This window comes from Heterocephalus glaber, unplaced genomic scaffold (assembly GCF_053883595.1).
Source record: "Heterocephalus glaber isolate CG9 unplaced genomic scaffold, H.glaber_assembly_v1.0 deba00001673, whole genome shotgun sequence".
In the NCBI taxonomy this organism is placed as follows: Eukaryota; Metazoa; Chordata; class Mammalia; order Rodentia; family Bathyergidae; genus Heterocephalus; species Heterocephalus glaber.
Window position 1 is genome coordinate 23,851,127 of NW_028258410.1, and position 12,325 is coordinate 23,863,451.

General features: G+C 48.2%; 1 protein-coding gene across 2 annotated transcripts in view; it reads right to left on the minus strand.

Moving 5' to 3' along the window:
* Positions 1-8,378: 8,378 nt before the first annotated feature.
* Positions 8,379-12,325, minus strand: part of Mybl2 (MYB proto-oncogene like 2) — a 35,189-nt gene continuing 31,242 nt past the window's right edge. For both annotated transcript variants that reach the window (XM_013077111.3, XM_021239070.2), the window contains exons 11-14: positions 11,601-11,714; positions 11,030-11,134; positions 9,450-9,599; positions 8,379-8,896 (exon numbers count right to left, since the gene is read on the minus strand). In XM_013077111.3, the coding sequence (XP_012932565.3) occupies positions 8,768-8,896; positions 9,450-9,599; positions 11,030-11,134; positions 11,601-11,714 (498 nt within the window). In that variant the 3' untranslated portion in view covers positions 8,379-8,767. The remainder of the gene's footprint in view (positions 8,897-9,449; positions 9,600-11,029; positions 11,135-11,600; positions 11,715-12,325) is intronic.

Consider the following 12,325-nt stretch of genomic DNA (forward strand, 5'->3'; position numbering starts at 1 on the left):
CTCCCCATGGGTGCCTTTTTCCCTCATCACCTAGCAGAATGGTAAATATTAAAAAGCTTACAAATACCTTGCTGGCAAAGGTGGGGTTCATAACACTGGTGAGAATGTAAGTTCTTCCAACCTCCATGGAGGGCAGTTTGACAATAGCAATACAATGATCAATGTAGGCTTTTGCTGAGCAATTCCACTTCTAAGACTTCATCCTATAAATACACCCACACATGCAGAAAATGGGGTAAGTACAAAGGTCCAACCCAGATATGCATTAAGAGGCCCTAATTGTGGAAAGAATATGCTCCCAGAGTGCAGAAGCTTTCATTACTAATGTGGAAAGGCCACACATATCCTTTAATTTGGAGACAAGCAAACCTGCTCTATAAAGGAGCAGGCAGTAAAGACTTTAGGCTTTGCCAGTCACAGCCACTGTTGTGACTAGTCAGTTCTGTAGCATGAAAGCAGTCAGATAACTTGTAAATGAGGGAATGCAGGTTCCAGTAAAACTATGTACAGAAACAGGTGGCAGGCTGGATTTGGCTAGTGGGACAGTCTGCCATCCCCTGTGTTTAACTGATAAAGCCAAGTCCAGAACAGTCTACATAGTATGCCGCCATTTTTATAGGGTTCAGGGAGACGATGTGAATATGTATGTCTGAATGTGGTTGCATTTGCATATTATTTCACTTCAGGGTTACACTAGAATGGGATCTGCCCACCATGCCTTACATGTTGGCTATCTGATACTCACAAGAAGTGTTCTGACCTCTTCCCTAGAAACAACCTAATGCCAGATGCCTCTGGGGTGGACATGTAGGTAACTGTGGGCAACAGACCTTGACCTTTACATGTAAACATATGCAAGTGTGTTATCTGGTCATGAAATTAAAATGTATATATTTTTTAAATAACAGATGAAAAAAATAAAAATAAAAATAAAAATAACAGATGAAGACTTAAGTCTTTCCTAAGGTTTTCAGCAAAAAATCTTAACTGCTAATTTGCAAAAATATAATTTTGCCCCTATTTGACCCTTGCCCCCTTCAATTGTTTCCATAGTTAATGCTTTCTTGGGGGGGGGGGCCCCCTATGTGCTGACCTTAGGAACTCCTTAATTTAAAACTAGGGAATTGCCATATAGGAAGCAAGGGAAATAAAGGCATCCTCAGTATAAATCTGTAAATTGTAAGCCAATAAGACCAGGAAAAGGGCAAATTATTCAGATTTGGGGTATGAACAAAACAAATTGGTCAGGAGCTCATCATTTTTGAAGATGAGGGACAGATTTTATTGTATATAAAATTTTTCTTACTATTTTACTCTTCTGTATACTTTTATTTATTTTGGTGCTAGGAATTGAACCCAGGACCATGCACATGCTAACCACACACTCTACTCCCCAATCCTCTCTACTTTTACATAAATTTGAAGTTTGAAATATATTTAAAATACAAGGCAGTATCCTGGAACAGAAAAAGACACGAGTGAAAAAACTGTTGAAATCCAAATAAAATCTGGAGTATTACTGTACCAGTGTTATTTTCTTAGTTTTGTTAAATGTACCATCATTTTGTAAGACATGAATGTTAGAAGTTGGGTAACATATATGACATCCTTCATATCATCTTTGCAAATTTTCTGTACTAAAATGATTTTAAAGCCAAGCATGGTAGTGCACACCTGTAATCCCAGCACTGTGTGAGTCAGGAGGGGGGCAAGTTAGAGCTTGCCAAATTAGTGACTTAGCAAGACCCCGCCTCAAATTTAAAAATAAGAAGGGACTAGAGATGTACCTCAATGTGAAGGCCCTGGGTTCACTCCCCAGAAGAATATGCACACATGTGTGTGCGCGCACACACACACACACACACACACAAATAAATTTCTCCTGACATAGTGGTGGCATCTGTAGTCTCAGCTACTCAGAAAGCTAAAGGCAGGATGATCACTTAAAGCCCATAAGTTTGAGACCAGCTGGGGCAACAAAGCAAGACCCAGCCTTTTAGATTAAAAAAAAAAAAATGGTAGGGAAAGGTACCGTTCAGAAGGACAGTAACAGTGAATAACAAATATGTACAATAAAAAATTTAGTCTCAAAGATAAAACATTTTGTATTTTCTAAACTAGACAAGAGACCAGATTACAGAAAACCTTTATAAATTCAACAAAGAAAAGGGAATAAAGAGGGAGTACAAAGTTAAATAGTAAAAATAAATCCAAATATATCAATATATAATACAAATGGAAAGGGATTTAACTCATCTACTTAAAAAACATTCTGTTTAACTCATAAAGTACATGTCCCAGGCTGGGGATTTAGCTCAGTGGTTCAGGCGCCTGCCTTGCAAGTGCAAGGTCCCAAGTTCAATCCCCAGTACCTAAATAAATAAATAAATAAATAAAGTACATGTCCCTTCTGACCCGTAACAGTCAATAGTTTTGAGTCAGAGATGAGTACTATGAACCATCACCGACACCTCCCATGCACACAACAGTCATAACTAACCGACCATAGCTCTTTCCTGGGCCTGTATACTACTTCAGAATCCTCAGTACAATACTACCACTACACAGTGATAGAACTCAGATTGACAGAGCTTCCTGTTGCTATGGCTTGCTTCTACTAGGCTCAATGTCACTCAACAGGCCTGACTCAGGGTGTTCCAGGAAAAGAAATATAAGGGCATAAAACTCCTGGCTGGAGAACTAGGAAGACCTGGCAAGAAAGGAACATCTATTCTGCATTCCTGGGCTGAATCTCAACCAACCGTTCTGTCCCTCTTCATTCCTCACACCCTGCCTGGCCTGTCCCCTGGACAAGTCATGAAATTCTAACAGCAATAGTGATCATGGCCAGTGAGTGCTGAGGATACCCTGGTACCAGTCACAAAGAGGACCAGGTGAGCAGGCTGGGGAAGGGCAGACTTTCCAGGGTCATGGTGAGGATTTCTGGCAGAAGCCTAGTGGAGAACTTGTGTCCTGGGGCAGAGGAAACAGGGAAGGTAGAGAAGCTGCACTGGGGACACATGCCTCACTGTTGGTATATTAAGTCCTGGCCACAACACTGGGGGAAGGTATTTTTATTTCCAACATACAGATTAAAAAGTGAGTTCCAGCAGTGAAATAACTTGCCGTGGTAGACAAAGTTGGCAGGTGGTAAGTGAATGGCCTAATGGGACCTGTCCGCACCAATTCCACTCCTAGGTGTGTAGAAACCAACAATGTGTACAAGAGCTCTCCAAGATTATGCAGACAAGATGCACATGAGAGCACTGCTGATAACAGCCGGACTAGAAACTGTCCACACATCCTTCAGGAGGATGGGTAATTGGAAAAGTCACACGGTGGAGTACTAGACAATCCTGAAGAATACAGAAGTAGATTTGGAATGTTATTATCACACAAAACAGGCAGGTAGAGACATGCAGGTAGTAATAGTCCAGCTCTGTGGGATCCCAAGTCAGAGCGTCATCAGGGTGGTGGTCAGAAGCGTGGGGAGCGAGTAAGATGCCAGCAGCCCATTTTCCCAGGTGCCTCCAGCCCACAGAACAAGCACTGTCACGATGGCTTTGCATTCCATTCTTCTCACTGGTTTCCAGCAAGCTCTGGAAACCCAGGGCTCCTCTACTACTACTCTACCACCCGGTTGAGCCCAAGGTGCATGTTCATTTTCCTGAAGGGTTTCTAGCAGTCATAATCTACCTCCTGTATCAGCTAGTTATTGCCTCAATACTGAGTAACAAAACTGCCTCAACATCCAAGGCTTTTTCTTGTTTGTTTGGTACTGGGAATCGAACTCGGGACCTTGCGCTTGCAAGGCAGGTGGCAGAAGCACTGAGCTAAATCTCTGGCTAAGGCTTATTCTTATTCTGTGTGACTCGTTTGGAGTCTGGCTAATCTAGTTCCATAAAAACAAAAACACAGGGCTGAGCATGGTGGCATACATCTGTGTAATCCTAGCTGCTTAGGAGGCTGAGCCAGAAGACTCACACGTTTATGGCCAACCAGAGCAATTTTGCAAGACTCTCTCAAAATTTAAAAAGAAAATTTAATGGGCTGGGGAGAAGCTACACATGGTGTGCATGCCTGTAATCCCAGCATTTGGGAGGCTGAGGCAAGAGGATTATGAGTTCAAGGGGAAGCCTGGACTACATAGCAAGGCCCTATCTCAAAAGGGTGGGGGGATGAGGATATAGCTCAGTAGTACTGCACTTACTTAGCAACTGTAAGGCACTGGGTTCAATCCCCAGTACCACAAAACAACAGCCCAGGATGTTGACTATTTGGACAATAGGATGGATGAATGACCTAACTGACCAAACTGGGATGTGGTCCTCACCATCTGCAGACTGCATTCTTCGCAGATGCATAAAAATCATTTCAAAAATTGATTACATACCTGACCATGAATTGAATTTCAACAGATTTCAAAGATTAGGAAACCATACAATGTTCCCTGGCCATTTATAAATTGTCAATAAAAAATAACAAAGCCTTCCCCACCCCTCTGGATCTAACTGCCTTCCCTTTGTCCCACTGCTCCACGGCAGGACACAACACTTTTTGAGCACCTGTGTGCCAGGCCAGTCTACTTGCTGAGCAGAGTCCAGAGAGCACAGGCATTGTTCTAATAACCTGTCTGAGATGCCTTTGATTTAGGGGCCTCAGACTCTGCTCCTGTCCTTGTCAACTGTTAATGTGACTTTCACCTACAGCTGGGAACGGTGATGTATTCCTGCAATCCCAGCACTTGGGAGGCTGAGGCAGGAGGACCAAAATTTGAGGCCAGCCTGGGCTACATAGTGAGACCTTATCTCAAACAAACAAACAAAAAAACCATTTCTTTCAACTAAATCCCTGAAGTCAGCCCCAGTTAACATACAAGTAAAGCATTCTGAGTCCTGGCCAGGGGGGACTCAGATGTAAGGTTCAATTGCTAGGCCAGTGATACTCAGCTTTAATGGCTTTCAACCACACCTCGCCAGAGGTAGAAACACAAAATCTATTTTAGAGGGGGTTAAGTCATTGTTATGACTAAATCAAAACCTGTGACCCTCTAGAAAGACCGACAACACACAACTCACGCACACTGAGGACTGCTGAGATGGCTCACTCAGATTCTGGCGGCTCCTGGCCTGTCACTGCTATCCTGGGACACTGATGATGGCGCACACCAGCTTCCCTGGCACACCCTGCTCCGGATATTATATAGAAGAGTTTTTTCTCTGGATTAAGAATCACTTCCAAGGGGTGAGGGGAAATGGAAGGGGAAATAAGTAGAATAGGAACCTGAATGTAAACATTATATGCCATAAACATGAGGTAAGATTATTATCAGTAAGATTGAAAATGGGCAAAAGAGAATTAAAGGAAGAGAGGGGGAATGAGGGAGGAGGTTGATTAAAAAAAAGCTGTATTATATAATGTATCCACTCCCCAGGATGATTATAAAATGCATGTAGTGCAAACAGGTACTAATAACAAGTCACTCCCTTCACTCACTACTGCTGTCCAACGATGGACCTGATGCAGAGTAACTGAAGCACCTTTCCATCAGTGCAGGCAGTAAAGCAAACGCCAGAAAACTGCTTGATGAGAATACTGAAGAGGGGGTCAGAAAGTCAGAAAAAAGCTTCAAACGCCTGTGGCCTTTAAGGGTCTTCTTCCGCCTGATTTACCTGCTGCTGCAAACCCATCAGTGGCCACCAGGGGCAACAGAGTGGCACCATGATGGCAAGGCCTTTACCAGCCTGCACACACCAACTCCCAAAAACGCAAGAAACAAAACATAGGGCCTGGGATTTAGCTCAGCGATTCCGCTCACTGCCTCCCAAATGCAAGGTCCTGAGTTTGATACCCAGTACCAAAAAACCAAACAAAACATAAACTAAAATACACAACCGTTACATGGCCTTTCAACCTCACCTCTGAGTCCCAAAGGGATTAAACTGAGTTGACTGGCCTAACATATGGAAAACTTGGGTTACAACCAAAAATGGTTTTCACTTACGAACAGTCTTGAGTTACAACCCAAATGCCAGCCACTTGTGCTTCCAGTTGGTCTCAGATACACATTTCATCCTTAGAGTTCTGGCAGGAACATTACAACATCCTTTCCTGTGTGGGGCTGAGAAATCCTGGGCCAACATCTAAGGACACTGGGATCTGCCTGTATACAGGAAAGAGACTTTGAAGGCTGTGTAGAGGAGCCTGAGCCTTCAATTGACCAACTTGAGTTACAACCAGTCCTAAATGAATTAAGACAAAGGTCCACTGTAGTGAAGAGGTAGAAATGGCCCAAGTGCTCACTGAGAGATCAATGGATGAACATTTGGTGTATCTGTGCAATAGAATATTCAACTTCAAAAGGAAATTCTGGGGCCAGAGATTTAGCTCAGTGGCACCACGCCTGCCTTGTAAGCGCAAGGTGCTGAGTTTGATCCCCGGTACCACAAAAAGAAAACAAAAGGAAATTCTGACACATGCCACAACAGGGATGAATCTTGACATTGCTAAGTGAAAGGAGACCACAAAAATGGCAAATACTGTATAACGCCACCTACGTGAGATCCCTAGAGTAGTCAGAGGAATGGTGGCTGCCAGGAGCTGAGGGGAGGTTGAGTTTCAAGTCACTGCACCCCAAGGCAAGATGAGAAAGTTCTGGAGATTGGTTGCACAATTGTTATGGTTTGTACCTAGATGTCCCCGCAGAGCCTCATGCAGTCCTAAGTGGGGCTTTTTGGAGGTTGCTGAATCTAGGGTGTTTGATGCTGGGATCAAGGATGTGCGCCGATTGATTCACAGTGTGGTGCCAGGATTAAGAGCGTGAGTGCTATTGCCCTAAGGCCAGGTAACCTAGATAAAATGAGACAGAGGGTTGTTGCTTGTCACTTGCTTTGCCGGTCTGTTTTTTTTTTTTTTTTTTTGGTGTTCTGAGACAGGGCCTTGCTACGCTCTGCAGCTCAGACCAGGCTTGAACTCAGTATGTACCACAGGTTGGCCTCAAACTTATGGGAATCCTTTCTCAGCCTCCCAAGTGCCAGGTCACAGGTGTGCACATCTGGCGCTTCTTCACTACTTTGCTGCCTTCTGCCTGCCATGAACTGTTTCTCCTCCACGATTTCCATCCCCCACCAAGCCAACCCGCCTTAGAGCCAGCCAAGTATGAACTGAAACCTCTATGAACTATGAGCTGCAAAAAACCTTTCTTCTTTTAACTTTGGGTGTTGGGTATTTTATCTCAGCAACAAGTAGCTAAGACACACAACAAAGAATACACTTAACACTATGAACTGTATACTTATAAAAGATTAAGATGGTAGATTTTATGTTTATGAGCACAGCCTGTAGAGAGTTCAGTCCTGAGCAGACTGAATTGAGGCTCTCAGATCACTGTAGTCCCCTACAGGACCTGGGCACCTCAGGAGAGGTAAGTGAAGGACATCACATGACCTGTTGAATTGATAGTTTTTCTGTAATTTCCTGGTCTTTTCTCCTTTTACCTAGTTTGGAAAGTACAGAATATTTTACCTTAAAGACTATTCAATTTTATTGTACATGTTGTTATTCAATGTTACTGTCCTTCTGAACAGTATCTTTCCCTTCTAGTTTTTGTTTGGTTTTGAGATGGTCTTGCTATTTTGCCCAGGCTGGTCTCAAACTCATGGGTTTAAGTGATCCTTCTGCCACCTTTAGCTTCTCGAGTAGCAGGGACTACAGGTGCCACCGTGTCCAGTGATAAGTCTTTGTGTGTTTGTGTGTGCATGCACCTATGTATGTGCTACTGGGGACTGAACCCAGGGCTTTTACACTGAGCTACACCTCATGTCCAATTTTATCTTCAAATTTTGAGATAGGAGATATCCCCTCCTGATCTAGATCTTCCCAAGCTTAGCAACTCCCCTTCCTCATACTTCAGTGATTCTGACCACCAACCAAGTGCCATGTTGAGCCCAATGGCCTGACCAAGGCAGGTTACAGCCCTGCCTGTAATAGCTGTCACCTTAGGACTTTCAGTCCACTAGGCTGCCCAGCCTCCTGCCCACCTGGGCCAGATGTGGCTAGATGGCTCTGCCCAGCAGCCTGTCCTCCTCCCCAGTCCAAGTCTGACCTGGGAGCTAGCTCAGGTTAAGGCAGTGGCTCGCTGGTCCAGGTAAGCTATCCATGGCTACAGCAAAGCAAGGCCATGCACAGTGTACCTTTTCCACCCTTAGTCTCGACCCAAACCCCACCCTAAGGCCAAGAGTTCTGGGAGCTTTGCTGAGATGCCCACTCAGAGCCAAAAGAAATGCCTCCCTCTTCCCTGGGTGCCCCCAGGCCTGGCTGTGCAGGAAAGGCTGCATTCTGGGGATCAGGGCCCAGGAGAACAGTAGAGTCTGGAGTGGTACAAGGAGAAAGGCAATTTATTATTCAAGAGAATATACCGATGGACTGAGGCAAGAAGCACCCCAGCCATGTCCCTGCCCTAAGCAGGGGTCTGAGATGAGGCCAACCCTGCCCAGAGCTTGGGAGAAGTTAAGAGGCTCCCTGTGGCACTGGGGAGGGACAGGCAGGCGTAGGAGTGGGGCTTTGTTCTGTTAGCACCAGCAGCTGCCTGCAGCTAGACTTGGCGACAGGACGGTGCTAACCCTCCTGTGTCTCAAGAGCAGACTGAGGAGGGCCCGGTGGCGGAAGGGTCCCTGCAGGTGGTCACCCGAGTATGACTAAATTCAGATCCCACCCCTGCACCCCCAGTCCCTGTAAACATGAGAACGATGTGTGTCCTCCAAGCCCCTCAGGACAGGATGAGGGTCCGAGACGTGTGACTGGGCTTTAAGCGGCCCAGGAGCTGCCGGGCTTTTTCCTGCATGAAGAGCTGGTCCTTGGTCCCCCCACAGGCCACCATCTTCCAGGCGCTGGTCATCTGGGAGGAGGCAAGAGGGTTACCGAGGAGGTGGGACAGTGAGCTCCCATAAACCCCAGGGGTCCCAGCCAGGCAAGGTAGGGGGATTTCTATGAGCCTCCCCCTGGAAGCCATGAGCTATCCTGTGCTCTCTCCAGGTTTCTGGCTGGCCCCAGGGAAGCCACTCCCTGTCTGTGGCCTTTCTTAAATATAAAGCAAAGGTGATGGCACATGTCACCCTCATGAGAAGCCAGAGCCAGGCAAGCTGGTGAGGATGCTGAGATGTGAGCAGCCCAGGGTCAGACCTGCTCTCAGGGAAGGACGTGTACTAAGCAAACCAAACACAGATAATAACTTAGTGACAGGTGGGACCCAAGCCACAGAGGGAACTGGAGGCAGGGGTGTCTCTCCAGAGCAGGGTTGGGGAAGGCTTTACCAAAGAAGTGGCATTTGGACTGAGGTCAGACCAACACAGCCACAGAAAGGCAGCAGGAGGAGCACATAGGCAGAGGGCCTGGTCTGCGCAAAGGCCCTGTGGTGAGGAGAGAAGCAGAGGACTCCAAGGAGCACTCACTGGGGCAGGCGCCGGAAAGTGGCTCCGGGGCTTCTGGGCTGCCACAACCTTCTCGGGCTTGGCCTGCAGGAAGCCTTGGTTGAGCAGGCTGTTGTCCTCCTTGATACTTGGCAGGGTGAGGCCAGAGGAGCTGGATGGGATATTTGTCGGCTGAAATCAAAGCCAAATCAGTAACTATTTTGCCACAAGACTTTAGTAGGAAATGAAAACAACACCGAGAAACAAAACACAATCACATCCCTGAACAAGCACCTCCTGGCTGCTGAGATTCTGGACAGGATGCTCACTTCTCGAGCCCTGGTTTCCTCCCTCAGATGTAGTTTAAATGAACACTTCAGGGATTTGGCAAATATCTCCAAATATCTCATTGGGGAGCCCTGTGCTAGCTCGCATGTGCTCAGCAATGCTGGCTGTTTCACAGGAAGCCTCAGCACAGCCATGGTAGTCTCCAGCTCTCCTGGTCCCAGAAACCCACAAACAGCTAACAGTCGAAGCCCAGACATGCAAATCACAGTGGAGCCACACCAACCCCTCCTACTCCTGCCCAGCCTCGCAGCTCTGCGTGGCAGCTGACCCTCCTGACAGTCTACCTGGTCTCCATGCACTTTTTTTTTTTTCCCGGTACCGAGGAGCGAACTCAGGTCTCTGCGCTTGGGAGGCAGGCAGCGGAACCACTGAGCTTAATCCCCAGCCCCTCCGTGCACTTTTATAGCCAAGAAACTGGCTCGGGGAGCCAAGGCCCCAGGCTGAGTGGCAGGGTCACAACTCAATCCCAGGCCCACCCCATCCCAAATAAATGTCCTCATCACTTCACCTAATGCTGTCTTTCTCTCGCTAGTTATTTGACATCCCCAGCTCAGCGGTAGAGTGCGTACCTAGCACACATGAGACCCTGGATTTGCTCGTCAGCACTGAAAATATAATCACATGCCCGAGGCGATGCCAGCTGAAGGCCTGGCGGGAGGGAACGTAAGCTACCAGTCTGAGGGAGATCCCTGGGCAGTGAGGGTTCTTCACCAGACCGTGACGGCGACGGTCTCCCTTGTGACGCCTGCTCAGGTGGTTCTCGACCTGTCCATGACCTCAGCACTCCTTTCACTGTCCCCCTCCCGCACACCAGGGCGAGCCGACTCACCCTCTCACCTGTCAGCTCCGAAGGACCAGCAGCACAGCATGGGGCTTAACAGCCATACCCGGCATAGCAAGTACACTGGCCTGAGAGCTGGACAGCACCCAGCCCTCCACCGTCCCTGACCCAGGCTCATGTGCCCAGCCACCTGGCTGTGCTTCGAGGCACATCGTCCACCCTCTAGGGGTCACGGAATGCAAGGGAAGGAACTGAGGACCTACTCCAAGGTTCTGAAACCATGGTCTCCTGGCAACTCAATGCCTGTCAATAAAATCGGAGTAAGGCCCTCCTGCTGGCCTGGCCTGGCCTTTCCAAGGCCAATCCTAGAACCACAGAGGGTCAGGTCTCCACCACTCAAAGCTTCCAAAAGTAGAAGGCTTCTAGGAGACCACGTGCCCCGGGCAGGAGTCCTCTGCAGGTCTGACACAAGGTAGTCACAGGGGCCCCTCACCAAGGAGAGAGACTTGGGCAGTGTGGACATCATCAGCTTCACGTCCTCATCCACGATGTCAAGAGCCAGAGACTTCCGGACTTTCTTGATGGGGCTCCGCCGAAGCTGTGGGTGGGAAGGGAGGAGGATGGCAGAGGAGTGGGTATCAGAGGTTCCTGGGGTCGGTGTCCTGGTGACCACGATCATAAAACCAACCCCTCAGCAGCAAAACTTCAAGCAAGGCCTAGCTGGTAGAGACTTGCTGCTGGGGAGATGGGTGGCCGGGTGACCCCAGGCCCATTATACACTTTGTGCCCAGGGTAGGCCCTGTCCTGATGGACCCAGCGGTGCACTCTTGAGGGGCCAGCTCTTCCTGACAGGCCCACCTCCATCTGAAGGAGGCCCTTGGAACCTGTGTCCCTTGCTAAACTCTATCAGGAGTCTCTAGGTCCTGTTATTGCATGCACCACAGCCCACCCAGGGCCCACTTCAGAAGGGTCTAATCACAATGCTGGAGAAGAAAGTGAATTATTAAAGGCATCCCAACCCCACCTTCCCCAGTACCTCATCCTCCATGGCTCCAGCCACTCACCCCAGGCTTCCTTGTCTGCTTCTCGGGCCTCCCATCATCCTCAACAATGAGCTCGAGGCCGGCCTCGGATCGCAGCACTTCCTTCAAGTCCTCCTCCAGGTGCGGGGTCTGGGGCTATGGGCAGGGCAGAGGCAGCCCATCTAAGTTCCCATTCTTGGGCTGGGATAAGCCTGCTCACAGGGACAGTGGGACAGACCAGCCACTGCTGGAGAGTACTAGGCAAGTCAGGGAGGACACTGACCTCACCCGCATCACCCTTAACTGGCCTGCTCTGGACAAGCGGATGAAGATCTCAGCCTCATGGGCATGCACAGCTGAGAGCAGCTCCACGCCCCACAGTAACCCCACGCAGCCTGTGCAGTGTCATCTTTGCAGGGTGGAGACACAGGCCCAGAGACCACTAAGAACCTGCTGTGGGCTACCAGCTTCTGGGTTCACTCAAAGCCTAGGCATCCTTAACCCTTTGTGTCATCTGAACAGACACTGGGACCATTCCCCTGATTTAGGCCTGTGGGCTCCAGGCAACCTCTCCAGTCTCCATGGCAGAGAGAAAGCAAGGAGACAATTCCCAGAGCTCTCCTCCACCCATTTGCCACTATCTGCTTGTCTCAGAAACCCCAAGGTGCCAGCAATTTCTCTGCTTCATGAGAACAGCATGTCTGTCCCACCAACTCACAGGAGAGGGCAGTGTGCTTACTGCTGAGGGAAGATGCCCAGGAAGCACA